Source organism: Antennarius striatus, chromosome 22 (genome assembly GCF_040054535.1).
Source record: "Antennarius striatus isolate MH-2024 chromosome 22, ASM4005453v1, whole genome shotgun sequence".
Classification (NCBI taxonomy): domain Eukaryota; kingdom Metazoa; phylum Chordata; class Actinopteri; order Lophiiformes; family Antennariidae; genus Antennarius; species Antennarius striatus.
In genome coordinates this window covers 11,029,767-11,045,516 of record NC_090797.1, presented here as the reverse complement: position 1 = coordinate 11,045,516, position 15,750 = coordinate 11,029,767, and the positions used below count along the sequence as shown (strand labels likewise).

The 15,750-nt window shown below is 40.1% G+C and overlaps 1 protein-coding gene across 1 annotated transcript in view; it reads right to left on the bottom strand.

Moving 5' to 3' along the window:
• Positions 1-15,750, bottom strand: part of syn3 (synapsin III) — a 94,732-nt gene that overhangs the window by 56,454 nt on the left and 22,528 nt on the right. The window contains exon 4 of the mRNA XM_068306805.1: positions 7,297-7,388. Coding sequence (XP_068162906.1) covers positions 7,297-7,388 — 92 coding nt within the window. The remainder of the gene's footprint in view (positions 1-7,296; positions 7,389-15,750) is intronic.

Sequence of the window (15,750 nt, the reverse complement as noted above, 5' to 3'; positions counted from 1 at the left end):
CAAGGCCTTCTCTGCTGGCCCTGACATAACCAGAACTTATGATAATATTTATGATAAAAGCGTAAAACCACAAACTTAACATATTTAAACTTTTCAAATGAAGTGATATCAAATCTAACAAAAATGAGGGGACAAGGCTTGCAGTGATATGTCTATATTTCAAGTAAAGGGGGGTTTCAATGTAGTCCCTCATCCTTCTGTCACCGATGCATGAATGCAACATTGTGATTATAATAAATGTTTTGTCAAGAAGAAGGTTTATTACAACAGTTACACAAAATATCAAGAGACCATAATCACAATACATATTTGACCTGTACTAATAATGAGCAGAGGTTACCAATGAGGATGAAGATGAATAAAAAGGGGGAGGGAGGTAAAGAAAACACAGGAGGGTCCATCAACTGTCTGCACCCAAATTATCTCTGCATCACCTAGGTCTTGAGCTGAATCTTTGCCATTGACGACATGTCAAGGTCATTACAAATTAAAAGATTATTAAAACCCATCTCTAATCCTTTCATCTCAGTCCTGGTCCTGCGGTCGTCTTGCCATTCATGGTTTAAATGTGACACCTCCTTCACAGGCAGGGTTTGTATGAGGCTTCATGCAGAGCTCTATGATGAGGTGATGATTTGAATCTGGTGTGTCGGAGGCGGGAAACACCTCAAACATGCAGAATAAGGGTTCTTTTAGTCAGGAAATGTTCATTTTTACATCACCAAGGGCTAAAAGATAAGACCCTCAGACACAAAGATCAGCCTCAGAGAAAACGTCCCCAGAGTCACGTTAAAGATCAGGTTTCTATCTGGTGACAAGATTCCATTATCACAAAAAAAAAAAAAAAATCCAAGAAATTTTAAATGTCTTTGATTCATTCTCAACCTGATTGTGAGTTTGTGAAAAATTGATGTTCAAATATGCCTTATTTCCTAGTCATTGTAATAATGATGATAATAATAATTGTAATAATAATAATAGTAATAATAATAACAATAATAATAATAATATACTGAGGATATTTTGATATACTTTCAATAATTGAAATACTTGTTTGGATGGATTTATTGTTTGTCAAGGAAATACAACAGTACAAAGAAATACAATCTGATCAACTTAATAAATCCTTCAAGTCTCTGTTATTTCTTCCATGGAAAGACAGATTCCAGGAAAGGAAAAACACAGAGAATAAGATTGTTTAAGATACGTGTGTCTATTTTTTTTCAGTAGATCTCCCTTTTATATCTCCGCTGCAACCTACATCATCCCCAAGCCCAACACACCTACAGTAGTATTTCCATTACAACGAATCACTCATTCATTCTTCATTTTGTCTTCAGTCCCTTATCCAAGTCTGGGTCACAGTTTACACTGGAGTCTATCTCAGCTGACAGCAGGCGAGTGGTGGGGTATACCTTGGACAACTCACCAGTTCATTGCGGGGCAACACAGAAACACAGACACCCACTCACACTCACACCTACGGACAACTCGGTGTGATCCATTTACTTAAATTGCATGCTTTTCGTTGGGGGGGGAAGCTGAAGGCCCCGGTGACATTCCACGCAGACAAAGCAAAGAAGAACAGAGGGGAGAAACTCCATAAAGAAATTGAAGGTGAAATTGAAACAAGGACCATTTTTCTGCAAGGGAACAGCGTTACTGTATATATAGGAATATAAATTGCAGTAAATTAAAAGAAATTTAAATCATAATTAGCACTGTTTAGCATTATAAAATATTAAGTTCTGCCAAATGTTTTTTTTAAAAAAAGGCATTAGTTCTGGGCTTTACTCTAAAAGTCACTTTGGGGTTCTGCTAATGAAAACATTTTATGCTTGAGTAAAATAATAAACACCAAGCAGGAACAACTGGAGCATTCTGCAAACCCTTTGTGTCCATTTTGTACAGTTTTATGAAAATAACACTTTTGTTTATTTTGATTGCTAGGTTGAGATTTTCTTGGCTGACAGGAGGAAACAACAGAATGTGGGAGTTGTGAGACTCGGAAAGCGTGGACTGAAACAATAGCATTTATTACAGCTGAAATGATGTGAAGAACATTTTTCCAGTTGTTTTCTTTCTTACGTTTATGGACTTCTACTCCAATAAATCAAATTATAATCTGATTAGGTTTTTATCTGTATGCACACAGTACTCCCTTCTCTGCTCTGGTAGCATCATTCTGTGATCCTATGGCCCTCAATCTAGGACTCCTTATAGCTGTGACCGTGGCTCCAGGCCTGGTGGCACCAGAGCGGCCTGTCAGAGACTCAGGGCCTGGGCAGGGGCCCAGTCTGGTCTGCCAAAGTTCTGGATCACCTCCAGCGACGATCGCACTCCATAGCTGCATTCCACTCACTGCGGAAGGTCGTGTTGAAAACAAAAGGACGCACGGCAACAACTGCAGTAACAATAAAGATTTGTTTGAAAAGGAAAAGAGGGCAGTAGTACATGAGAACGTCTCTAAACAACCACAGTGAGCGTTCAGTTATGTAGCTGTGACTGTGTTGAGAATTTGAAGGAGAGTCCCACAAGAGGCAGATGTAATGAGGAAAGGACCTGCAAGAGCGACAGAGCACCAAATGACCTCTGGCAGGAAAGGAAATGACTGTTGTTAGGAGTTTGAGTGAATTAGAGGGGTCATTTGTATTCATAGCTATATTACAAAAGCAGGGATGATGGAGTGGGCCTCACGGCCACAGTATGCTTTCATTACAGTCACAGCGCTCCTGAAGGAAACAACCCTCGGGTCTCTTAAAGCCGAGTCTTAACTGTCTGTGTGAGGCGTGCATTTGCTAACAAGGTGAACCTGTCTGCAGCGGTGAGGTGTCGAGGCTCCTGCAGGCGGACACGTCGTTCGCTGATTAAAATGGGTTCTCTCTCTCTCACAGGGGTCAGGAGAAGAGGAGGTCAAGGCTTTTGTTTGTCTGTACCTGTGTGTGGGAGTCACTTCTGTGTGGTCTGAGAAGTAAATCCACACCTCCGCTAACAGGAGAGGGATTTTGTGACATGTTCTGTTGGGACTGGAGAAGAAAGGAAGGAAGGAAGGCCTGTCTGGGGGAGACCTGCAGCTTTCAGGACAGAAAATTCAATACAACAGAATAAAAAAGATAAAAAATGAATTTGAAGCTAATGTAATGTATCTACCTCCATGTTTGGTTTAATACTTTGATAAACACTTTCAATTTCAATTTTACAATAGTAATAACTCAATCTACCAATTATTTTTAAAAGATAAATAATAAGACAATCTCAGCTAAACTGACTTTAAAACAGCTATGGACATGATATAAAACGAATTGAAGCGATCAATAGAGTGACCCATTATCTGTATCGGTAGATTCAGATGAGATTCGCTTCAGAGTTAAATCAATATTTCTTCGGGCCGAGGCCCACTTCAACAAAAAACTATTAAAATCTGATGACAGCTTTTCAAGAGATCTTGAAAAACAAACCAGCATTCCCCCCATTCTTGCTGATTGAAGTAATAATTTCAGCATTAATTTGGGGGAAAATGGTGAAAAAGTCCTATCCTGTAATGATCGGATGAGAAGCCATCCGATCATTAAACAAATCAACCGTGCGCTGGCCATATAAACTGTAAAATAAATAATTCAGGTTGAAAATCTGACAAAATTCTATCGTGAAAAAAAAAAATTCCCTTGCATTATTGACACTAAAGCTTTGAGCTTCACTATTAGAGGAGGTTCCACTGTCTCTTTGCTACGACGATGTGAGCAGTTAACATTAACAAATAGCGCAGTGAGAAAAGATTCTAATGTTTATTGTTCTGGACAGGGTAAGTTTTTTACATTCAAATCCACCTTTTCGCCATCTGATGCTGCAACCTATTGCTACTTCAATGCAGCAATAAAACTTGCTCAATAAACTCAATGACCAACAGCTAATAAACACATCCACTCCTTGACATTGATCACCACCGATCAAAAACTAGATTTCATCAGCCACGTCAGCAGCCCTGTAATGCTGCTCTTGGGTCTGCCCGACTCTTAGCCAGACCAGCCTTCCCTCTTGGACCAGAGCAGCTCGCTGGAGGTTTGGCAGCAGAGCAGAGGAGACAAAGGGCTGACTACAGCAGTGCAGCAGGGAACACCACATCAGAAGCGCTTGCACCTCATGGCGCGCCACTGTGCTGGGCAGTAGATTGTGCGGTGAATGCCACGTTGCACGTTGAACAAAGCAAGACTGCATGTGAACTACATGACACAATGATACCTGACACACAAACGTGCATTTTGTTAAAACTATCCAAGTGATATCATATGAGTTAATTTTCAAACATCCATCCATTCATCTAACCATCCGTTACTGGAGACTATCCCAGCTGGCTAATGACAAGAGACTGGGTATACCCCAGATATGTCGCCAGTGCATCACAAGCCCACACAGACAAACAACCACACACTGTTTTAACTATAAAATGTTCCCAAACTCTTTCTCTATTCTGATTTGGCAAAATGCATGTTTTTTGTTGGTTTGTTCATTTATCTCAATCCTAATGTTCTGCTCAGTAGATGAACCGCACAGCAGTGCACCACCTGAGGCTGGATCCCGGTCTTGTTTGATTCAGCTCACCCCCAGACTCTCATTACTGGACAGGGACAAAACATTGGGGAAACTTTCTTGGGGAGGGTGAAGCCTGATGACACCAATGGAAGCCTGCAGCAGTACAAGTTGTTCCATCTTGGTCTAGAAAGACAAATGGAACTGTCATCAGCCAGCTCATCTCTAGGTTTTCCACAGGATGACTTTCTTTCACATCACAGTTTTATCTGAAGTGATGGACAGGAGGTCTTTGGATTGAAATGATTCCTACTTGTTCTTAAACGATAAATGGGTAAGAAGCCAGGCTCGCTCGCTTGGAGCTAGGCGCGGTTCAAAAGAAAAATGCTAATCAAATCAAATTCCATGTCTGGATGTAGTCATCAGAACATACACTTTCTGCAGTCCTAGAAAAGAATACTTTTCGTTGACTAAAACTAGAATTAAAAATTTAGAATAAGACAAAAAAACTGAACTCAGGGGAATGCAGCCTTTGATATTTTGGCCAGGGTTGTTAGGCTCAGTTAATTTTGTTTTAGATAGCCTAACCGCATGACAAGGAGTTGGCTGAAAGGTATAGTTTTCTAAAAAAAATGCAAAACCGTGTAAAGTACAAGAGCTCTTTTTCATTTATTTTGGGCCTCCATTGACTCACATCAAACTAGTCAGCTTCTCAGTGAAGACATCTGAAAGGATGGAGAAGCTCTGAGCAAGGGGAAGAGTGAACTGCAGAATAAAGCAACACTTCACTCCTCACTTCATCCTCTCACTTCATCACTTCTATGAAGTGATGAAGTGAGAGGAGCTGTGATCTAGTTTTCATTAGTGACAGCACCCCAGCAGTCAGTGGAAGGTCTTGGAAATCTTGACCTTAAACCCATCCTTCTATCGCTCATGGTGTCTATTCAAAGTTGCAACTGGTGGCGCTGCGTCCCTTCAATGAATATCTATACAGTAGATTCATATTCACAGCAAGCATGACTCAAGTGAGAAAACATCACTGCACAAACAAGTGTGAAACCACAGAACTGTGAGAAAGTGTACTGCTGAACAGAGCCAGCGGAGGAGAAATGTTGGGTGAGCATGACTGTGACTGGAGGTCAGAGGTCAGAGCGCTGTGAATGCAACAGCCAGAACAGACATGGGAACACATGGACCTGCGTTAAACATACAATACAGAGTACACAGTGAACGCTCTTGCTCTCATGCACACTTACACACAAAGAATAACGTAATCAAACAGTACATTTAGCAGCACTCTGGTTAAGATTAAACGCACATTGCGATCAAAGACGTCATTTGCTTTCATTGGCTGTATTCAATGACAAAGATTTTACAAGCTGCCACTGTGGGTTCAGCTCATACCCAGATTAAACTTTGAGCGTCTCCCTCAATGAAAGATATCACGTTTGAACTTTTCGGTTACAAGATCGTGTTTGGAAACGCTGCACTTTATTAGTCATCAGCCAATCAGATCACCAGCCAGAAACAGTCATTATACTATTTGCAGTCAAGTTCAGAGTCATAAACGACACCACAACCATTTGGCAGTGAATATCAGCACTGTGTGAACATGGCACCAGTCAGACCATCTGCAGCCAATTTGGCTCCTCTATCATTACAGCAGTATCACCCAAAAATATTCAACCCACACAATAACCTCTGTGTCCACTCCAAGGTTGCATTGTAACATCAGCCTTGTTACTGCTGCCAGTTTGTGATTACTCTGGCTCCATTTCACACTCCACTGCACTGTGAGGACATTTCTGATGCAAACGCTACTTTAAACACTGATAAGAAAGTTAATTTGTAAAACCGTGTGTAGCACGGGCCAGAACACAGATCAGCCAACTATTCCTTGAGAAGGCTAGAAGGACGACTGGTGGAATGAAGCTGGAAGTCAGGCACTCAACTAGCTCATCTACAGACCAATCAGAATGTAATACCTGGAGAATGAGACTGAATGAGGGTCACCAAGAACCATAACGGTAAGTCTGATTGTTACGCATTGATTTTGTTCATGACAATGTTCTTTAAGTAATCATGCATTCATATTGAAGGTTGAGTAGGAGCCAGCAACAATCATTAACATCCTTAGCTGATCATCAAGCATCTCCATGGGTGTCGACCTCATGTAAGAGAGTATTTCTTTGAAATACCCAGTTTTCCTTGTCTAGCTGCTGCTGGTCAGAGGTTACTACCACCCTACATGGTGAAAACTCAAAACGACACACTCCAATAGTCCCACAAACAGAAATCTATCATCTGCTTGATATTAAGGGAACTTTTTTTGCCGTGGTTATTTAAAGGCGATGGCTACATGCACATGTTTATAATATATTAAGTGACAGCAGTTGTCAGTATTGTCAGCACAAACAATAGCTGCTCTTTTCTTGAACTCCTCTACACAGTACCGCCATTGCAACTACAATTGCATAATGGAAATCATACGATATTTTTCCATGACAACAGTGACAAAATTCTCAACCCCTTTTTCAACATTGCCACTTAAATTTCCCATTATGGTTTTAAAAAAGGTAAGTAGCATATTTCTTTTGTTTTGGCGTATTCACATTGCAGCCTTGATTTCTTGGAGTACAAGCGCTATTGCTTGTTAATACCTGTCACTGAGAAAAAGAGCCTTTGTGCAGGCTCACTGAGGCAGATTACAGACTGTCTGGGCAAATGCATCAAAGTGCTCATGCTCCTTTCTGTTCTTGAGCCTCTTACCTGACCACTTTGGTGCCACCTTTGTTGACCTGCATGTCCACCATACACCCAGAGTTAACATACGAAGCCAAGTTGATCTCTGAGAACTCCGCCTGGGGAACACAAAAAAAAACAAAACCTGATATTAGATTCTACGAAAGAAACAAACTACGGAAGGTTCTCTGACTACCGACAAAAAAATAGACAATATTTTTTTCCAGGATAGCTTTATTTCACATTTCTACAATTGCACAGAAGAAACAAAAAGAAGGCCAAGTGAGACAGCAAGTTTGTGAGAGGAGGCAAACTGAGTTATCCCCAGTGTGCGGCCTCCTGGACAGCGCGAGTCTTGTGAAAGGCCGTAGCCCAGCTACCTAAAGACTCAGTCAAACTCCCAGAGATACTCGAAAGGATGGGTGAAAGCCGACTTCTGGGAATGGACTTACTGGATGGACAAGAATTAGAGACAGACATTTCAATTTTCCTCCTTAGGGATCAAAAGAATGGATTGATGCCAAAGCTCCTGAAATGAACGTCTTTTTTGCCCCATCAACAAGGATGCTTCTTAAAAAACCGAAATAATCATTTTGTTTTTAATTCAACATATATTCATTCTTTTACTTTCGTACATTTTGTTAGAACACAGTTAATGCATGTCAAAATAACACTGACAGTACAAAAGTTGCAGATATCATGGGATGAAGAGGTGCCTGAATAGGGTGCATCAGTGCACTGTGATGTCACCATTGGGTCACATGTGCTACTAAGAACGTGTCTTTGTTTTTAGTTTTTTGGGGGGAGACTCTTCGACATATCAGAGGAGAGTCACCTCTCCTCTGATATGTCGGGGGAAGACAAACAACAATTAACAAATGACTATGGTGGAACTCATGTATGGGTCCTGTGCTCCAACCACTGAGCTACGCCCTACCCCTACAAAGCATGAGAGGTGCTATGCCATTTGTATGTCACAATTCTAAACTAAGGTGCAAAGCAGGGTTTTTTCAAATAATAATGATAATAATAAAGGATTAGATTTATATAGCACTTTTCTAGACACTTAAAGATGATTTTATAGTGGATCCATTATTCATTCACTCCTCATTCATACTTGGTGATGTAGACTACATATGTAGCCTCAGCTGCCCTGGGACAGACTGATGGAAACGTTGGAGCTAATCTGCGCCAACAATCCCTCCGACCACCACTGGAACAATCACACACATTTACACATTAGCAAGTCCCTTGGTGGAGGCAAGGAGAGTAAAGTGCCTTGCTCAAGGACACAACAACAAATGACTAGGCGGGAGCGGGAATCAAACCACCAATCCTGAGATCATTGGACGGCTCGCTCTACCATCTAAGCCACTGCCGCGTAAACCTCCTAAAAAATAAGCTACTTTTTCATTGCTGATTAGAAGGTTTGCTTGTCAAATTCAATTTCACAAACTCAACAGTAAACAGAAAACAGTGGAAAGCAGCAAACTTTGTGGAGAGGGGGGACATCAGCCTGGAAAGCTAAACAGACATGTGTTGGATACGTTTGGCCTTGGCGGAGGTGAACTCCATTCAATGTCCTTCTAGTTCAACATTGTGCAATACCCAAGTGGATCGGAGAAGATCCAGCTGTGATCATGTAATCCAAAAGCACATACAAACAACTACAAAGACCAATTGTGGCCATATGATTGTACAAAAAGACCTGTGAGAGCAAGTAAATTAGCTCGAGAGATCAAGGATGGAGTGAGAGAGAGAGAAAGAGAGAGAGAGAGAAAGAAAGCAGTTGTTTTTGTTGGATTCAACAAACATTATGGAAGCTTTGTCTGACAGCAAATGTGCAGCCTAAAATAATGAGGGGTTTAAATGAAAGAAGGACATGAACTGAAAATCAGGATGTTTCACCATCTCTCTGGGGTGGATTAGACATATCACAACCAGGAGCAAGAGAAAAGGCTATTGTGCATATTGGGCAAGACAAAATTATACATTTTGTGCCAAGTTAGTGAATCTCTCACTTCTGGATGGGTCAAAGGCTTAGCTTTGAAATAATAAACAGATCCTATTTTGTTCCAGGTTCAGTACCAGCCAAATATTTGGCCACACCTTCTCATTCAGCAGCTTACACTGAAGATATCAAATCTATAAAGCAAAGTTATGTATAATATTCTGTGTAATTTTGTAGCAAAAAATATTGTTAAAGGACTCTAAGTATGTTTTATAGTATAGATTTCTTAAAGTAGCAACCCTTTATTTTGACATCTTTGCAAACTAGTGTGCCTTATCAAGATTCATTTGCTTTTTTCTTTCCATCTTAAATGAGATGGGACCATCAGTCGTGTTGTGCAGAAGTCTGGTTGGTTTCCCAGTTGACAGCCTTATGGAACAGCAGGGCTTTGAACCAGAATGTTTTGCCAATCGGCTCGTTCCGAACAGAAATAGAATTATAAGGTTTCCGGTTATACGTTCCACCCATGAACTGATGTTCCTGAGCTGGTGAGAACAAAAAAATATAGGTCCCAAACCGGTTAATAACATTCCTTGTAAATATAAATAGGTAGGTAGCAGTAGGACCTTCAAATTAGCAATTAAAGCCATTAGTTTATATAAGAGTGAGGTTACAGGGAGAAGAGATCAAGAAGGTGGAGGATTTTAAGTACTTACGGTCAACAGTCCAGAGCAATGGAGAGTGTGGAAAAGAGGTGAAGAAGCGTGTACAGGCAGGATGGAGCGGGTGGAGAAAAGTGTCAGGTGTGATGTGTGATAGAAGAGTTTCAGCTAAAATGAAAGGAAAGGTGTCCAAAATGTGGTGAGACCAGGGATGTTGTTTGGTCTAGAGACAGTGTCACTGAGGAAAAGACAGGAGACAGAGCTGGAGGTAGCAGAGATGAAGATGCTGAGGTTCTCTCTGGGAGTGACCAGGAAGGATAGGATCAGGAATGAGTACATCAGAGGGACAGCACATGTTAGAGGTTTTGGAGGTAAAGTCAGAGAGGCCAGACTGAGATGGTTTGGACATGTCCAGAGGAGAGATAGTGAATATATTGGTAGAAGAATGCTGAGTTTTGAACTGCCAGGCAGGAGGCCTAGAGGAAGACCAAAGAGGAGGTTTATGGATGTAGTGAAAGAGGACATGAAGGTAGTTGGTGTGAGAGAAGAGGATGAGAAGACAGGTTTAGATGGAGGCAACTGATTCGCTGTGGCGACCCCTGAAGGGAAAAGCCGAAAGGAAAAGAATAATAATTCATAAACAGGTTTTGAGTTATTTCACTTTTTGCTTTAGTATCTAATTCCATGTGTTCATTCATAGTTTTACTTCCTGCAGGGAGAATCCACAATGTAAATAGTCATGAAAATATGGCAAACCATTCAATAAGAGGGTGTGTCCAAACGTTTGACTGGTCATGTGTTTACACATCTCTTTGAGTTCCCTTTGGAAACAAGTACCTGGACTTCAGCTCCAAATATACTTCAAGTCTCCTCAGAGGACAAGCAGACGTAAAGTGTTGCTGACGGCTGTATGGCTCACAGAGAATGGTTTCAGTAAATACAACACACTGTCAAACTACATATATCTCATTTTTCTTGAGAGTATTCAAACCCTGCATCACTGTAAACTCCAGATGCAGAAAGTCCTGGAGGAGATGCTAAACAGCAGTCTGTTGACATCAAACATGAAAAGCTGCCATTTGCTAGTGGTCATGTCACTTTTAGGTATGAGGAGTGACGCTGATTTAAAGTACTTAATGGATGCTAAACAAGCAGCCTGTTGACACAGTAAATAACAAGAATTCAATTTGTCATGACAAATAACAAACCTAAGAGTACAAAGAGAGCATGGCTGCCTTTCATTTGTGTGTGAGATTAGTCACAAACTGAGTCAACGAGGGAGGACAGTCGATCACTGACACCAGCTTCATGCTGTAAAAAAAAGAATCCTGTGTCTCAAAGATACTTTTGGTGAGAAAGTCTCACTCAACTGACAATTCTACAGTACTAATTACATCACAGAATGTCATTCTTAACCAACATTTAAAAAGAGGTATTTTGAAGATAATATCAACTTCCGCAAGTATGCTGTGGCTTTTCAGACTTTAGATGCGATTTTATGAAAGGTATCTTCAGATGTTGACTTTATTTTTTGCATATGAATCATTTAAGCTTTTGAAATACTTCAAACCAGACATCTGACAGCATATTTCTTCTCAAGAGGATGCCGTTTAATTTTGGAGTGAACCCTTCCACACATGGATAACACATGGCTAATAGCATCTGACAGTCAGATAATCAGATACATTTGTGACTCAAGGGTCGATGGATTACATTCTGGAATGACTGGGTAAATAAATAAATAGGAAACTGATTGCACAGCATGTAACACTTTATAGTGGTTTCACATTTGTATTAAATCAAGAACTCTGAAAAAGTTTTCTTCTTGCATAGATGCCAAGTATTGCAATTTTGCCTTTTTGCTTCATCTTAACTACAGATTTATTTATTTTTTCAGTTTGTTTTTGATTTGATTTCAGTCTTAGCAAATACATCTATGAGTTAATCAGATCAACATTTCTTTATTAGCAATGCATCAAAGAAAACTCAGGAAATTACCTTTCAAATTTACTGTTGAAAATACTACTGTCTGCAACTAACCCGGTAACAGTATAAAGTACAGTTAGCAACAAGCTGTAGAATTAGATGGAACAATACGCAGCTAAAAATCTAGATGAATTCATCAGATAAATTCATCAGGAGTTGGTAGAAATCAAAAACAGATCAACATCATCCTACTTTGGGTCTTGCTGCATGTAATAAGAGTAATACAAAATCATGAGTGGCAAATAAAATAATTTGATGCTATAAAGATCATATAAGGTATATAGCAGCAACTCAAACTACACTGGAAGAAAACAAAACCCACGGATAACAGAACAAAAAGCAAGTCTGGATATGAGACATGTCCTCATGAGCCAAGGCTGTGATAGCCTTATTACTATTTAGGAAGAAGTTCTTCATCAACAGACAACAGTCTCATATAGATCATCCATCCAAAAACACAACATAGATGGATTTGAAAGCAATGTACACCGGACTAGCAGCTCCATCCAACTCCTACCAATTTGCATTACAAGTTAAGTTGCTATCCTCGTCACATTCTCACACTGATCATCATTTCAGACTTCAAGCAATTTCATCTGCATGAAAAAGACATATAATCAGCAATATTCTCCCAGAGATTAGTTTCCCTTTCATCCAGTGTTGTGGTCTATGTAAACTGTATGGGGGAGTCAGAAGGTTTTAACAAGAATGTGCCAGTGTAACAAAACTGGGGGTTTGTGCCAGGAGAAAAAACCCACCCACCTCTTTTATTTAATGTGCTGCACTCTACGAGGAAGAGCAGGGGGCGAGTAAATACCGTAATCTTATTTAGGGGACAATAAGGCGCCACTCATATTCAATGTGCCTCAAGGACATACACTTGGCTCTTTTCCTTTTCTCAGCTCTTATCTAGTGATCCCTTCCTCTAAGAGAAACATCTGTGTTCTTTTCAGGGCATGCCTTGCTAAAACAAAATCATAACACACCCAAATTCACAGTCAAACGCAACTACACATCCTCCATCAGTATATCTCCTAAATAAAACCCCATCCCAAACACATGGACCTACGATGACTTTTGCTGCGAGTACATAAAAACAAAGAGTGGGCAATTTATTGGCAAGGGCAGAACATGTCGTGTCCTCTCTGACTGGCGGGTTCCATGTAAGGGGAGCGATAACAACCACAGTCATTTGGGCAGTAATAGATGGAGTGGCTGGTGCAGGGCACAGGTCCAAAAGTCAGGATGGGAAGCCTTTCACTGTGCCATGGTTACCATCATGGTAATACATTCAGACACTTGTCTAGGAGCAGCTCTTGCCCTGGGAAAGGAAAACAGGAAGTGATACATGGGACAACCACTTCCAGAGTCAATTCTTCTCACCTCAATAACGGTTTCAAGGAATTTACATGGAGGAACAGAATTATGTTTATGTCTTCAGGCTTTCTGTTCTTTTAGATTTTCCAATTTGTCATGTTTGCTCCAATTCTACCCAACTGTTATTTACAATACAGTAATCTTAGCAAAGTAAAATGTTAAACATTTGTGTTTATATTGGGGCACTGATTAATTAATGTGACATTAAGTTGTGCAAATGATTCAATTTGCTTCAAAAGATTAAAATGTCGATTGTGTGGCTTTGTTTTCACATGGCAAATAACAAATTTGTAATACAATATGGGTGTTTTTTTTACAGTTGTGTCATGAGAAATGAATGGGTAATTAATCTCTATCTACCCTATATTATAGAGAATGTTCATAATCAGTATGAAATGGATTTCAAGAACATTCTCACAACCAGGAACAATTGAATGAATGAATGAATGAATGAATGAATGAATGAATGAATGAATGAATGAATGAATGAATGAATGAATGAATGAATGAGATTTCTAGATAGATCGATCAATATTTATATGTGATTAATGTTAACTGTGGTCTAAGGTACCGGTTTAACTTTGCCAGAGGAATTTACAGTCAAGCCTCATTTATCCTTGCAGAGCTATGTGCACTCCTGACTGCAATCCACGTGAACCTGTGGGCAGTACAGTAAACACCACACAAGAGTAGCTCATCTGGAATGTTTGTGAGTATTTTTAGACTTGGACTAAGGCATGTCACTGAGGTTCAGGAGGAGGCTTTTGTTCGGTCAAGAATTGAAATGTAAACAGTATCTGGTAAAAACAACTCAGAGGACTCAGTCAGGCTGCTTTTCAAACAACTTGCAAATAATTTGAAAAACAATCGAGAAAGAAAGCAAAATATTCAAAAGAAGATAATAGTAGTAACTTTAAATATTGTGACAGGTCTGATATTTTCCTAATGAAAAGTTTGTGAATGTAAAATACTGTATTTCGTGGCAGTTGTAGACTTAGTTGAGGGTTGGTTCAAGTCAAAGCATGGCAACAGCTGTTGCTAAAGTTGAAGGCTATCCTTTGAGGAATCAGTTAAAAAAGTTCATCTGACATCTTGGAGATGAAATGCATTCGGGTATTGGTTCTGTAGGTAGGTGGTTAAATTAGTTGGTGTATTAATATTGTATCAATTGAAACAAACTGACTGTCAGCTGAAGAAAGCAGCGTCAAAGTAGACTCGTATTTAATTTGTAGATGGTAGACAACCATTTTGTACTCTTGATATGCTTGGTTGAATCACACACTGATGCAATTGAGGAGTGAGAGGTACAGTGGTCTATTCATGTGCACCACAAGGAAGTAATGTATGTGGTGCTAATCACTCCCACCTTTAACAGCAGTGACACAATCCATCGAGGCACTAAAAGTTGAAATCCATGATAGATGATAAATGTCACAGGGCAACAGGAGATATGAAGACAGCTGTGTAAGCTGAATGTCTACAGCAATCATCAAACCAAATTACCCATTTTGAGCAAGATCTACCCAGATGCCCTACGTCATGTGCAAATACCATCCAAAGAAGGGTGCGGATAACATTCAGTCCACTGCCTGTGAACTGCTGTGACTGCAGCGTGGTTAGTGCTGAGGTCATGTACCTGCTGAGCAGATGTTGATCTGGCCGACCTGAACCACACATGGTCCGGCAACCCAAAAGAACAGCCCTTGTTCTTTCACAAACAACAGACCCGTTCAAATTTAACTACTTAATTTGTCCAATTGTGTAAATTGCAGTGTTTACGACTGCAGGGTAGCAAACAGGCAGTTTGTTTGGCGGCCTTCTGTCGGGTATCATCACGTCTACAAGAAACTTTCGCTGCAGCTGGCAAACATATTGACATTTTTTTACCTCCATATTTTGAGCACCATTGAGTTGTGACAATTATAAAATATCAAACCAGTTTTATATTTTGCTGAATTCAGTACTAGTACTTTGCCCATTAGCTGCACCAGAGTCCATAAAAAGAGAGACCATTTATGGAAGCAACGCAGCCCTTTAAGGGCAACTGTTACATTTTTATTTTTCAAAACAACTACTCTTTAGCCTTGCTGTTCTTCTGACATTTAACATCAAAATAATAAATCAGATTACAGCGTAAAGCAGCTGTCACCTCATTGCCAGACATCAACACAGCTCTCATACTTTGAACACTCCATCAAGGCATTAAATGTCACTCACTGTCTGTCCACACTTTAAGTGAACACCCACTATCTATATGTTATGGTCTATTATAACAAATTATTGTGTGCATAGCTCTTGCATTGCATTAAGCAAAGCAAATGGAGGCACTTCTCTGTGTTGTTGAAAACATCTCTCCCAGGGCTAATTAATCTTCTAGCTCTCTCCACCTACACCTGGCTTATGTGGGTTCAGTTGGTTAACATAACATCAAACATTTCTAATCTGGTACATCAGACCCCACTGGCAAAACCCAAAAAACTACAAAAACTGACTCCAGATGTGTTA